General features: G+C 51.5%; 2 protein-coding genes across 9 annotated transcripts in view; one reads left to right on the top strand and one right to left on the bottom strand.

Annotated features, from left to right (window-relative positions):
- The window catches only part of Fuz (fuzzy planar cell polarity protein), a 265069-nt gene that overhangs the window by 2838 nt on the left and 248040 nt on the right, over positions 1 to 14191 (bottom strand). The gene's annotated exons all lie outside the window — the stretch shown is intronic.
- On the top strand, positions 6007 to 13262 carry Flt3lg (fms related receptor tyrosine kinase 3 ligand). Of its 8 annotated transcripts, none has more exons than XM_057760968.1 (9): positions 6007 to 6056; positions 6353 to 6419; positions 6680 to 6793; positions 7123 to 7176; positions 7790 to 7933; positions 8246 to 8489; positions 10132 to 10313; positions 10414 to 10482; positions 13050 to 13170. In XM_057760968.1, the coding sequence occupies exons 2-8, from the start codon at positions 6387 to 6389 to the stop codon at positions 10435 to 10437; spliced, it is 795 nt and encodes a 264-aa protein (XP_057616951.1). In that variant the 5' UTR covers positions 6007 to 6056; positions 6353 to 6386; the 3' UTR covers positions 10438 to 10482; positions 13050 to 13170. The 8 variants fall into 8 exon arrangements, with proteins under 8 accessions (XP_057616951.1, XP_057616952.1, XP_057616950.1 ...); XM_057760969.1 differs by lacking the exon at positions 13050 to 13170 and adding an exon at positions 11103 to 11361; XM_057760967.1 differs by lacking the exon at positions 13050 to 13170 and adding an exon at positions 10961 to 11041.

The raw sequence follows: 14191 nt of genomic DNA, 5'->3' as shown, positions 1-14191 counted from the left end.
GAAATATCAGATGAGAGGAACTGAGACAGAAACACAGGATAGAATTGGGAGGTCTGAGCTACAGAGAAACCCTGTCTCGAAAAACCAAAAAAAAAAAAAGAATTGAAGCCGGGCGGTGGTGGCGCACGCCTTTAATCCCAGCACTCGGGAGGCAGAGGCAGGCGGATCTCTGTGAGTTCGAGACCAGCCTGGTCTACAAGAGCTAGTTCCAGGACAGGCTCCAAAACCACAGAGAAACCCTGTCTTGAAAAAAAACAAAAAAAAAAAAAAAGAATTGGGAGGTCTGTTTGGTCGTGCCGAAACCGCCAAACAGCCCAGAGTTTATTCCAGGACTGGTTTATAAGCAAAGGCAGAAAACTGCACAGCACAGATGGTCAGTATCTAAGCACAAGACCATTCTGGTCCTTGAGTGAGCAGCCTCCCCTCTAACAGCACTTGCTGCTCGGAAGTGTAAGACTTTAAGACAATCCTGAAGCCATTTTGACAATTCTGAATCCTCTCAGCCTCTGTGCCATAGTGCTTCCCTTCCTCCCCTGGGAACCAAGGACCTAACAGCTACACATGCACGTACTCAGTTCCTGAACAATTACCCATATACGTATGTTTTGATTCGGTCGTCTGGGAAACGGGGTCAAAATGACCTCTTACCTCACCTGATCTGGCAACAGCTCTTTAGTCAATTATTGGTAATAGCCCTTTCGAATAAGCCAATCAAAATAGTCAAAGAACAACCCCCCCTTGCTTCTGTCGCCCCTTTAAAAGTAGCCTGTGCCATCTATTCGGGGTCCCTCGGCTTCCCGAATGCTGGGGGACCCTGTCATGACAGAATTAATAAAATTCTTATGCTTTTACATCGGCTGTGGTGTATAAAGTGATCTCTGGGGGCGACTCCTCCTCGGTGTTTGGACGCTAGAGTCCAACAGAAGCAGCCTCACTTTCTATCCTGATGTTCCTGAGGTTTGGCATCGACCGTATTCTTTATACTAGATAGAATGTTCTTTTCTCATGAGCTAAATCAGAAGTCTCACAGCCCTCAAGATTATTGTAGCCGGGCAGTGGTGGCGCATGCCTTTAATCCCAGCACTTGGGAGGCAGAGGCAGGCGGATCTCTGTGAGTTCGAGACCAGCCTGATCTACAAGAGCTAGTTCCAGGACAGGTTCCAAAACCACAGAGAGCCGGGCGGTGGTGGCGCACGCCTTTAATCCCAGCACTTGGGAGGCAGAGGCAGGCGGATCTCTGTGAGTTCGAGACCAGCCTGGTCTACAAGAGCTAGTTCCAGGACAGGCTCCAAAAACCACAGAGAAACCCTGTCTCGAAAAACCAAAAAAAAAAAACAAAACAAAACCACAGAGAAACCCTCTCTCGGGAAAAAAAAAAAATTATTGTAAAAAGCAGCCAGGCGGTGGTGGTGCACACTTAATCCTAGCACTCAGGAGGCAGAGGCAGGAGGATCTTGGTGAGTTTGAGGCCAGCCTGGTCTACAGAGCAAGTTTCAGGACAGCCTGGTCTACAGAGCAAGTTTCAGGACAGGCTCCAAAGCTACAGAGAAACCCTGTCGCAAAAAAAAAAAAAAAAAAAAAAAGAGAGAGAGAGAGATTATTGTAAGAAGCAGAGCAGACAAGCGTGAACTCAGATGACTTATAAGTCAGAATCGACTCCAGATGGAAAATGAGTCACACGTGAACTCCCACACTCTGTGGACCAGGCTGGCCTCAAACTCACAGAGATCCACGCATCACTGCCTCCTGACTGCAGGGATTAAAGGTGTGCACCACCGCCCAGCTGATTGTATGTGTCTTAATTAGGGCTACTTTTGCTATGATGTAACACCATGCCTGCCTTCTTATAGCACCCAGACCACCAGGCAGGGTTAGCCCCTCTCACTGTGGCTTGTGCCCCTCTCACTGTGGCTTGTGCTTTCCCACTCGCTATTAAGAAAATGCCCTACGGGCTTGCCTGCAGCCAGATCTTACGGAGACAATTTGACGAGTGAGTTCCCTCCCCTCCCATGACTATAGCTTACTTCAGGGGATCTCTAGAGTTCCAGGACAGTGAGGGCTACATAGAGAAGCCCAACAAAACCCAGCCAGCACAGTGTTTTCTTTATTTTTATTATGTAAGTGGATATGGGCACATGAGGCCAGAAGAGTGTTGGATGCCATGGAGCTGCACCCACCATGGGACTGGACTCAGATCCTGTATGTGATTTTAATCTTGAGTCATCTTTCCAGTCCCATGTTTTAAAGTTTTCTGAGACAGAGTCTTGCTGGGAGTGGTAGCACAGACCTTTAATCCCAGAGGCAGGGCAAGAGGGTCTCCTTGAGTTTGAGCACAGCCTTTTCTATCTTGTTCCATGCTGGAGCTACATAGTATACATAGTAAGGGTTTTGTGGGAGTTCATTCAGCCAGCAGCCTTTGGGTGCCAGCCTATTAGAATGTGGTCTGAGGTACAGTGCAGACAAAAAAGCATGCTTGCTCTCTCTTAGCTGATGGTCTGGATTCTGTTAGCAGTTTCCAGCGCCCACAGAGCAGAGGACCACAGCGACTTTCTTATTGTGAGTGTTCCCCAGTAAACATTTGTTACCTTTTATTCTCCGTTCTCGTGAACTTCCTTAACTACTACACAAGACTCTCAAAGAGAGAGTTTGACTAACCCTGGCTGAATTGGAACTCACTGTATAGCCTAAGCTGTTCCAGAACTTACTGTGATCCTCCTGCCTCAGCCTTCAAGTGCTGAAATACCAAGTCCAGTGTATCACTGTATTTAAGCTCCAGCTAGAGATGCCAACAGTGTGAATGTGGGGTTCAGTTTCCAACACACAAGAAAGTTAAGGCGACACAGTCACAGCGCAGGCCCACTCCCCACATCCATTCCCAAGCCTACAGCCTTCACCATGAAGAACCTTCACTTTTCACTCTCAGGTCATTGGCCAAAGAAAGACATACAAGCCAGAGTTCCCAGGAGGGACCTGTAGAGCTGCAGACCATCTACCTCGGGCAGGTGGACCAAGGAAGATACAGAAAACTCTACAGGGTTTGAGGTGTAGGCCAGCAGTAGAGCTCCTGCCTAGAATCCCCCAGTAAGGGGCTGGGATATGGGGTTCAACAGCAGAGCCCCATTCAGCATGTGTGAGCCCTGGGGCTGGGACATGGGGTTCAACAGCAGAGCCCCGTCCAGCATGTGTGAGCCCTGGTTCACTCACTAGAGCTACACAAAGAGAAGCTACGTTGTATTTTTGTCCAGTTTACTACCTCATCTCCAAGTTAAGGGTAGATAAAAACTTGAACAACTTACGGAGGACTAGGGGCTAGCCAAGCTCTCATTGTGACAAAGCCAGCACTAGGCTGACAACTGTCAACCTGGTTGTGACAGAGTCCCTGGTGCTCTAAGAACAAGCTAACCACAATCTATACAGCAGCAGTCGGGACTCGGAGCACAGGGGAGCCTGGGCAGACTGGAGTTGGAGATGCAGGACTGGTTGCTTTGGAAGACTCCGGCTGGCTTCAGTCTCAGGGAAGGATGGTTTTGCTGGCATTACAGGTGTGCACTGCCCAGCCTGGTTTCTGCTGTGCTGGGGATGGAATCCAGGGCTTTGCGCTTGCTAGCCAAGCGCTGTATGATCCGTGGTAGCAGGATCTTGCGATGCGTCACCATGCATTATCCAAGAACAAGGAACCTGTGACTCAACGAGAGGACACAGTAGAGGCATGTGCAGAAGCAAGAGGAGAGCAGTGATCAGATTGAGGGAGCTGGCGCCAACCCAAGAACACCAGGAGCCTTGGGAAGCTGCTGTCCTAAAGCTCTTCTCCCCTGGGTCCTGCAGAGGGAGCCAGTTGGACTTCTAGACTTTAGACCTAATGGAGATAAACTCCCCACCTCCACCACCACCACACACACACACACACACACACACACACAAACACCCCACACAAAAACACCCCACACACAAACACACACACAGCGTTTCTCTGTGTAGCCCTAGCTGTCGTGGAACTCCCTCAGTCACTCTGTAGACCAGGTTGGCTTCAAGCTTAGAGATTCATCTGCATCTGCCTCCTGAGTGCGTGCGTGCGTGTGAGCTCCGCCGTCACTGCCTCTCTGGAGATAAGGTGTTGTTTCCAGCCACTCAATCTCTTGTTATATCAGTAGGAAGCTAAGATAGGAGTTGCCCCAGATCACTGTGGTCGCAAACAAAGAATGGTGGGAAAAGGGATAGACTGTGGTCCAGCTTGGGGGCTTTTGCTGGAAAGACTGGGGATCTGGAGACTGAGACCAGCATCATCTTCATCATCATTACTGGCTTTTTGAGACAGGGTCTCGTGTAGCCCGGGCTAGGCTGCAGTACATGAGAGGACCTTTTCGGGGTTGGCGCCTGTAGCTGGGCAGAGTCCTGGATCGCCCAGCAGGAGTGAGTTCAGTTGAAGGGCCACCACAGTCAGTCCTACCCTTAGCCACTTTTTCCTTTTTAAATTTTATTTATGTCATTTGCCACGGTTTGCACATGGAGGTCAGAGAGCAGGTTTTGGAGGTGGCCTCTCTCCTCTCCTGTGGGTCCCAGAGATTTAATTCAGATTATCTGACTTCGAAGTTGGCACCTTTACCTGCTGAGCCACCTTGCCAGCCAGGCTTAGTTTTGTTTGGTTGGGTCTCGCCAATGTAGTCCAAGCTGGCCTCAAACTCACAGAGATCCTAGATGCTGGGGATTAAAGGTGGCATCACCATGCCCTGCCTTTTTTGAGACAGGGTCTTATGTAGCCAAGGCTAACCTTGAACTCCTGGTTCTCCTACCCCCACAGTGCCACAGTCTTCATTCTCAGCCTTTCAGGGACAGCGTGCTCCTTTCTGAAGGGCAACTCAGGTGCAGTCCAGGTACCAGCCCTGATAAACAACGGCACTCCCCATACTTGGAAAATCCCGAGAACTTATCTCCCAGGAACCAAAACCAAACCCAGACACCACCTGTGCTCCACAGCAATGATGGACAGGAAGAGTCAGGGCCTGCTGGACAGTTTGCGTGTGCTTGACGCTGCCTGTGGGCAGAGTTTTCAGAGCAAGGACTTTTCAGGGTGGAGACAGCCACTGAAGAGGCCAAGACAATGGATAAGATAAGGGAGCCACAGGGCATGTTCAGTGCTGATAAGAGCAAAGTGGGGGTCAGTCCGGTAGTGCAAGGGGTGCAACCTGGAAGAGGGAGTCATGAAGCCTCCGCCTTGCGTGTTTAAGATGGAGGCAGACATAGGTATCTGGAGGGGGAGGGTGTCCCCCATGCTGAGTCAGTACAAAGACCTTGGGGTGAGAGTAAACCCACCTCACACACACCAGGCTAGTGTAGGATTCGAACAAGGTTAGCCCAGCCACAGGACCAAATTCTGCAGATTTTCGTGGCACTCTTTTTTGGAGTCAAGGGCCTGGAGCGTGATAGACAAGTACTCTGCCGCTTACTCGTGGCTTCAAGGCAGCTGCTCTTCGACTGAGCTGTGTTTCTGTTCCTCTCTTTACTGCTTGAGACAGAGCCTTAGTAAATTGCCCAGGCCAGTCTTGAATGCGCTCTGTATCCAAGGTCAGCCTGTAATCTCCAGTCCTCCTGCCTCAGCTTCCTTGGTAACTGGGATGACCGATCTGTACCATCACCGCCCCCGCTGAAGCCCGGACTTGTATCTTGAAAGAATCAAGAACCCAGAGACTGGAGGAACTTGGCTGGCGGGTTCACAAGTTCTGTGTCCCTGCGAGCAGTTGGGGAAGTAGGAAACTCAGAAGGAAGGTCACTGTGACATTCTTTGTGGGAGATGGTGGCGGCAAGGCTAGTATGGTGGCAGCTGATGTGATGGGCACTGGTCGGTACTGGAAGGCCTGGTTGCAACCTTAGCCTTTCACCGTCGCTGTCCGTGAGCTGTCCTAGCTGAGGCCTGCGGCCCCACCACATCTCACCGCTGGGTGGCGCGTCCCGCCCGGGCACGAACTCACCCCTTGCCCTGTCTACCCCAAAGCTTCTTTCACTTTCGGTCTTTGGCTGTCACCAATTTGGTCTTTCCACACCCAGCTGGGGCAAGCCTGGTGCGTGGGGTGAATGGCTTTCTAGGTCCCTGAGGGGCGGTCCCAAGGTTCCCATTCCCGGACCGTGAGAGCAGGGTGCGAGGCTGGGGAGGATTCTGGGGCAGGACCGTCGGTCGGTCGGGGTTCTTAGAAGGGGAGATGACTTTTCACCGTAACTGGGGCTCATGCAGGAAGCCTGAGGGAGCAGGAGGCGGAAACGCACCCACATCAAGGGTGGCAGGGCGGGGCGGCGGGGCACAGGGGCGAGTGGGTAAGGGGCTGCAGGGTGCGAGGTCTGCTCTTCTGTCCCTCCCAAGACCCTGCCACAGGCATGAGGGGTCCCCGGCCGAGATGACAGTGCTGGTACCAGCCTGGAGTCCAAATGTGCGTATACCTGAGGGGTGATGGAGCAGGGCGGAGAAGGGAGATGGGCAAGGGATGGAGGCATGGAAAGAGAGACCTGGGACAGGGTCAGAAGAAAGAGGACGGTGCAGGATGAGATGGAGAATATGGACACAGGTTTGTCACAGCAGCCAAGGCACAGGACAGGCAGAGAGACAGGGAAGATGACACCCAGTTAAGGAAGGAGCAGGACACAGGGAGCCCCTGCATGGAGGTCAGGTGCTGACACCACCTCCCTGTAGTCCTCCCTGCTGCTGCTGCTGTTGCTGCTGAGTCCTTGTCTGCGGGGGACACCTGACTGCTACTTCAGCCACAGTCCTATCTCTTCCAACTTCCACTTGAGGATCAGCAAGCTGGTGAGCCGGCCACCGTGCTGGTCCCACCCCACACCTCTGCCCTGCCCTGTCTCTCACAGTGTCTCTGTGGGCTCTCTCTCTCTCTCTCTCTCTCTCTCTCTCTCTCTCTGAGTCCCTGTTCTACTGTCTGTCTCTGCTTCTCTCTGGGTCTCTCTCAATTTCTGGGCCGTGTCTCTCTGTTCTTTCTCTCTGAGGGTCTCTTACCTACTGTATCTTGGAGCCCCTTCTTCTCTATGTGGGTCCTGTGTTCATGTTCCCTTGTCTTGGGGTCTGTTTCCAACTCCTCCGATCCTCTCTAATTTGTCGTCTCTCCTTGTTTTCCCCCACAGACTGACTACTTGCTTAAAGATTACCCAGTCACTGTGGCCATCAACCTTCAGGACGTGAGTCACTGTCGGGAGGGCCCTGGGATGGAGGTGGGATCCAGACTCAAGATGCGCCATCGTTCAGGGCAATGCTATGGGGCCACCTCCTGCTTCCTCAGATCTGGCGATTTAGACCCTCGCCTCCCCGCATCAGACCCAGGCGTCCTATCTCGATCTTTCAGAAGTCTGGCCCGCCATCCTCCCTCTCTCAAGCTCTCAAGACTGGCCTCACTGTTCATTTCTCCCTTAGGTGTAGTGGGCCCCTCCCTTTCAGGCCCCTGGCCCCGTCCCTCCGTCAGGGATCTTCAGACCTGTAGCCACTTTTCTCCCCTTGTATCTGGCCGGGTCCCATCTCAGGGGTTTGGTTCTGTCCCTCCTCACGACCCCTTCTGGTCTCTAGCAAGGCCCCACCTCTTTCAGTACCCTGATCCCACCCAACCTACCTTTGATATCTGGCCACGCCCATCCTCTTCAGCCACCTAGCCCCGCCCTGCCTCAGTCATCTGGCCCCACCCATTCCTTTAAGCCATCACCCGCCCACCCTCCCTCAACCTTCTGGCTGGGCCCATCCCCTGTTAGTCATCCGGTTCCGCCCTCTTCCCTGTGATTTGGCTTGGGTTTTGGTCTGCAGGAGAAACACTGCAAGGCCTTGTGGAGCCTCTTCCTGGCCCAGCGCTGGATGGAGCAACTGAAGACTGTGGCAGGGTCTGAAATGCAAACACTCCTGGAGGCTGTCAACACGGAGATACATTTTGTCACCTCATGTGCCTTCCGGGTTAGCACTGGAACTTGGTAACAAACGAAAAGAGCCAAGTCCCTCCCCGGGCCTTAAAGTACATTCAGCTCTGCTAGGTCTTCTGGGGGCGGGGGGGGGGGGGGGAGGGAGTTCTTTTGCCCACAGCATACCGCAGAGGCAGAGCTGGAACCTCCGAGCCCCAGGGTCACCTGGGGATCCTGGTACTGCGTCCGTGCCTCAGTAGGTGAAGAAGGCATTACTAACGGGTTCTCTCCTCTAACAACCGGAGGGCCCTGGGTTGGTGGAGACTCTGGTGTGACATGGTGATGACCTCTCCACCCCTGCTCCCAGCCTCTACCAGAATGTCTTCGCTTCGTCCAGACCAACATCTCCCACCTCCTGCAGGACACCTGCACGCAGCTGTTGGCTCTGAAGCCCTGCATGGGGAAGGCCTGCCAGAATTTTTCTCGGTGTCTAGAGGTGCAGTGCCAGCCAGGTAGCAGCAGCGCTGGAGCCCAGCACCCCCAGTGCCACCTGGCTTGCTTACTGTGTGTCCTTGAGGCTTCTGCTTCCACTAGCTGGAACTTGAAACAAGGTCTTCTTTCTCTTTTCTCTTTAGTTTTTCTTTCCTCCTCCTCCTGCTCCACCTTCTCCTTCTCCTTTTGACTTACTTTTATGAGTGCTTTACCTACAAGCTCTAAGTGCACGGAGTGTGTGTCTAGTGCTGAAAGAGGCCAGCAGAGGGCATCGGAATCCCTGGACCTGGAATTACACAGTTGTGAATCACCATGTGGGTGCTGGGAAATGAAATCAGGTCCAATGCAAGGGCAGCCAGTGCTCGTAACTGCTGAGCCACCTCCCCGGCCCCTTTTCTCTTCTTCTGAGGTAGGGTCTCATTATATAGGCTAAGATGGCATTGAGTGCTGGGATTATACCACTTAATTTTTTCATGTTACCACATATTAATTATATATAGTAATTGGAGCAGGCTTTCTCTTTGGGCCACCAGTCATCTCCCAAATAAAGACATAGAAACTTATTTTTTAAAGATTTATTTACTTATTATGTATACAATGTTCTGCCTGCATGTATCCCTGCAAGACAGAAGTTGACACAAGATCTTATTACAGGTGGTTGTGAGCCATCATGTGGTTTCCAGGAATTGAACTCAGAATCTCTGGAAGAACAATCAGTGCTCTTAACTGCTAAGCCATCTCTCTAGCCCCACATGGGATACTCATTAATAATTATGAATTCTTGGCCTTAGATTAGGCTATATTTTTGGTTGTGAGCCTATCCTTTAATAACTGAGCCATCTCTCTAGACCTAGGCTTGTTTCTAACCAGCTTTTGGTTTGTTTGGTTGTTTTTTTTTTTTTTTTTGAGACAGGGTTTCTCTGTAGCTTTGGAGCCTGTCCTGGAAATCACTCTGTAGACCTCAAACTCACAAAGATCTGCCTGCCTCTGCCTCCTGAATGTTGAGATTAAAGGCGTGCGCCTGCACCGCCCAGTTCTAACTAGCTTTTTTTTTCTTTTCTTTTCTTTTCTTTTTTTTTTTTTTTTTTTTTTTGGTTTTTCGAGACAGGGTTTCTCTGTGGCTTTGGAGCCTGTCCTGAAACTAGCTCTGTAGACCAGGCTGGTCTCGAACTCACAGAGATCCGCCTGCCTCTGCCTCCCGAATGCTGGGATTAAAGGCATGCGCCACCATCGCCTGGTTTAACCATTTCTGTTAATCTGTGTGCTCTTGTGTGTGCGTGCGCGTTTGCGTGTGTGCATATGTGTGTGTGTGTGCGTGCACAGAGCTCAAAAGAGAGTATTGGATTGGTAACTCCTGGAACTAGAGCTATAGACAGTTGTGAGCTGCCATGTGGATACCAGGAATCGAACCTGGGTCCTGGAAGAACATCCAGTGCTCTTAACCACTAAGCCATCTCTCCAGTCCCAGGCTCATACTTTTTATATCCAACTTGGTTTATTTTTTAAAGTGTTTCACTAAACATCCCTGTCTGCCCTGGAGCTCACTATGTAGACCATGCTAACCTGAAATCCACAGAGCTCCATCTGCCTTTGTCTCTGGAATGCTTGATCAAAGACTTGTGCTGCCAGGCCTGGCTCGTCCTCACTCAGGTTTTGACCCTGGTTGTTGGAGGGCCCCTCACGCACTGTCAGCTGTGGTCCAGAACACTCAGTGTTTGCTCTGATGAGTCCCCTCTGTTACTTGTTCTGTTCTCTCCCCAGAGTCTTCTACCCTGCTACCCCCAAAGAATCCTGTAGCCCTAGAAGCCACTGGGCGTCCAGAGCCTCCGTCCAGTCATCTGTTTTTCCTGCTGCTGCTGGTGCCTCTCACACTCATTTTGCTGGCAACTGCCTGGTACCTTCACTGTCAGAGGGCAAAATGGAGGGCAATGCTCCACCCTGGGGTGAGCCGAAAGTCCAGGCAGTTGGGTGGTGTGGGTGGTGAGGGATGAGGGTGGCAGGTGGCCTTGCGGGTGTACTGAGGCTGACTTTGTGGGGCCTCAGGTGCCCCTCACCTCCCATCCCTAGAATATGAAACTTGTGCAGCGTTGACTCCGCCAAGGTCTTATCTCGGTGAGTCTTCTGCTTCTACCAGATCATGGAATAGGCAGGCTTGGGGGGTACAAAGTCAATCCAAGATTGGGGGGCTCACTATGTCATAGGAGGGGCAGGGGTTTTGGGGAGTGGTGTGTGTTGGGGAAGATAAGCTTCCAGTGTCACAAAGCTCAGGGGGTTTTTGAAGCCGCCACCATCACAAGGCAGCAAAGAGCCATGGAAGTGTGAGGGAAGAGTCTGGCGTGGGGAGAGCAAGCATGGAGGCAGGCAAGCAGACAAGAAGGTGGGGCCCCCTGCAGGCACTCATAATCCCTCTTATATGAGGCCACACCTGTAACCCCAGCACTTGAGAGGCCAGAGCAGGGGGATTGCTGCAAGGTCTGGCCATACTGGGCTACATGGTGAGTTCAAGGCCATTGTGAGACACACAGTGAACCCTTGTCTCCGGTCTCAAATAAACAAAGAAACTCAATCAGTGACCCTGATGTTTTTGCAGATGAGGTCTCACTATGTTGCCCACCTGACTCTGAACACCTTGGTGAATCTTCCTGCCCCTGCCTTCCTAATAGCTGGGCCCACAGGCATGTTTCATACAACAAGGCTTTTCTTTTTCTTTTTCTTGGTTTTCCTGGTGCTAGAGTTGGGAACCAAACAAGGAAAAAGCTAGGCAAATACTGTGTTACTGAACTCCATGCCCTGCCAGAGGACACAATGTCCAGGCACGGTGACGAACATTCCAGTACTTCTGAGCTGGCGATGCTGAAACTGGAAGATACTGACTTTAAGAAAAGCAAAAAAGAGCCGGGCGGTGGTGGCGCACGCCTTTAATCCCAGCACTCGGGAGGCAGAGGCAGGCGGATCTCTGTGAGTTCGAGGCCAGCCTGGTCTACAAGAGCTAGTTCCAGGACAGGAACCAAAAACTACGGAGAAACCCTGTCTCGAAAAATCCAAAAAAAAAGAAAAAAGAAAAGCAAAAAGGAAGAAAGAGAAAGAGAGGACAACTGTAGCGCTGTGTGGCTGCTTCTGTCATCCCAGCTCCTTAAAATAAAAAATGACTGCTGGGCGTGGTGCTGCCTGCCTGAAATCTTAGTAGTCAAGAGGCTGAGGCAGAGGGGTTTAAACTGCAAGGCCAGCCCTGGGAACTTAGAACACTGAAGAGTAGCAGTGCTGGGCGGGGCTGGGGGGACTGCTGGGCGGGGCTGGGGAGTGCTGGGCGGGGCTGGGGCTATGATGGGCGGGGCTGGGGAGCTTGCACAAGAAAGGCTCCAGGTTCCATCTACAGCTGCGGCCACACAGCCACTGGAAACATTGTATCTGCACTAATATTCCCACTGCCGGAAATAGGCTCCCTGCTAGTTTAGTTAAAACAATTAGATGGAGGAACAGTTTCTAAACTTTGTGGTTTCCTATTTCTGGGCTTGTTTCTGGAACTCCTGGGTAATCCATCCTCCTGGAGAGCTCTGGAGAGCTGGGATCACAGTTGTGTACTCTCACACCTAAGAGTAATTGCTCTTTTTTTTTTTTTTAAATTACATTCAAGCCTCCCCAAAATAAATAATTTTTTTTTTTTTTTTTGGTTTTTCGAGACAGGGTTTCTCTGTGGTTTTGGAGCCTGTCCTGGAACTAGCTCTTGTAGACCAGGCTGGTCTCGAACTCACAGAGATCCGCCTGCCTCTGCCTCCCGAGTGCTGGGATTAAAGGCGTGCGCCACCACCGCCCGGCATAAATAAAAATTTTAAAATAATTCCGCATGGTGGCCTATGTGCACCACTGTGCCCGTGCACTAGTCGGAGGACAACTTGCTGGAGTCACTTCTCTCCTTCCATCAGATGGGTCCCCGGGGAACTCAGGGTGACAGGCTCAGTGGTAGAGGCCTTTTATCCTTTAAGTCAGCTTGAGGGCCATGATTTGTTTTGTTTTGAAACAAGGTTTCAGGTAGCCCTACCTGAATTGGAACTTGCTGTGTAGACCAGGCTGGCTTAGATAGATATCCACCTGCCTCTGCCTCCTCAGTGATAGGACTAAAGGTATGTGTCACCATGCCTGGCTGTGAGACTCCCTTTGGAAAGACAAACAAACAAAGAACAAAACAAAAAACCCTTGGAACAGATTTTGTAGTCAAGTTTGTAGTCCCCGCACACTGGAGAAGAGGCAAAGGGGCAAGGATTCTGGGTTATCTACTAGAACATAGAAATCCCAGCCTGGGCTGGAGAGATGGCTCAGTGGTTAAGAGCATTGCCTGCTCTTCCAAAGGTCCTGAGTTCAATTCCCAGCAACCACATGGTGGCTCACAACCATCTGTAATGAGGTTTGGTGCCCTCTTCTGGCTTGCAGGCATATACACAGACAGAATATTGTATACATAATAAATAAATAAATATTTAAAAAAAAAAAAAAAAGAAATCCCAGACTAACCTAAACCGGGTGGGGTGGGGTAGGGTGGGAATGGGAGAAGTGGGGAGGGTTGGGAGGATGTAGATTAGTGGTAGAGGACTTGCTTGAAAGGGGCGTGGCGGGGGCGTGGTTCACAGGTGGAGTGCGGACCAAACGCCAGTCCTCAGACAGACTATTGGTCAATTTTACAGAGGAGGCTACTGAGGCAAAGCAGGAGTCACCTGACAGACGCCGCACAGCCTGGACACAGGGAAAGCTGGGTGGAGGTTGGCCCCCTCTTGGACTGCGCAGCCACTCCAGCTCTCTCCCCAGCATGGAGTCAACATCAGAATCCAGCAAAAGCCCCACTCACCCCACTCTGTACAAAGGCCTTGCCCCTATTAACTTGTATATAAATGGTTTTTACAAGCTCTTCCAGACCTGTCTGTGGATGGGACAGGGAGTGGGGGGGGGCCTATTTTAGGTTTCAGGATTTTGCGGTGCATGGTGATGTAATCCCATCTCTCCAGAAGCTGAGGCAGTTATCTCAAGCTTAAGACCAGCCTGAATTGCAGAAATCCTACGTCAAAAGTCAAAACCAACGACAAAAGGTTCTGTTTGTTTTCTGACGCCTCCAGTGGCCCTGCGTCAGCGCTGGGTAGTGTTCCATAGAACCCTGATGTGAGGCAGGAACAGCCCAATTCCCCAAGGTCATGACAGCCAAGTGGCAGGAAAGCCAAGTGTTGGAGGCTCCAGGTAGAATCGACTCAAGCTGGGATGTGTGGGGAGGTTGTCACGGAGACTGCCAAATCGACTTGTTTGGCTTTTTGTTGGCTTTGGGGGGCTATAGGTGCACAGCAGGGAAGGTATCGCAGATAATGTGCACAGCTAATGCAAAGCCTTTGGAAACAGAAGCAGGTGGATGCAGCTCAGGAACTTCCCCCCAACTCTCTTTTTGCTTGCTTGCTTTGTTTTCGAAACAAGGTTTCTCTGTAGCTTTGGAGCCTGTCCTGGAACTCCTCTGTAGACCAGGGCTGGTCTCGAACTCACAGAGATCCGCCCGCTCTGCCTCCCGAGTGCTGGGATTAAAGGTGTGCGCCACCACCGCCCGGCTCCCTGAAGCCTTATTCGATAACTATTTCCACCTGTTTAATACTGGGCGACTGCTAGGCTCAGAAAAGGCCGGCAATTGTCTTGCACACCGTGAGGGTGAAGGGAGGAAACGCTAACCGCTATGGTTCTAACGCAACACGGGCGAGCCGGCCAGGACTGATGCACGCCCCCTCATGGCCACCACGTGTTCGGCAACCGTCGTTACTGGAGGGGAGCAATGGCGCCCCACACAGCGGCCGTC

This window comes from Chionomys nivalis (assembly GCF_950005125.1).
Source record: "Chionomys nivalis chromosome 23 unlocalized genomic scaffold, mChiNiv1.1 SUPER_23_unloc_1, whole genome shotgun sequence".
NCBI lineage: Eukaryota > Metazoa > Chordata > Mammalia > Rodentia > Cricetidae > Chionomys > Chionomys nivalis.
Note: the sequence above shows the minus strand (reverse complement) of the source record. Positions and strands in the feature narration are given on the sequence as shown.

What these genes read in the sequence shown, in the direction of transcription:
- Flt3lg (XM_057760961.1), top strand. Translation starts at nt 6,387, where the DNA reads ATGACAGTGCTGGTACCAGCCTGGAGTCCAAAT. An exon ending in TACCAGCCTGGAGTCCAAAT is followed by an intron (nt 6,420 to 6,679) that starts GTGCGTATACCT and finishes ACCTCCCTGTAG; the next exon opens with TCCTCCCTGCTGCTGCTGCT. An exon ending in TCACCTCATGTGCCTTCCGG is followed by an intron (nt 7,934 to 8,245) that starts GTTAGCACTGGA and finishes CCCTGCTCCCAG; the next exon opens with CCTCTACCAGAATGTCTTCG.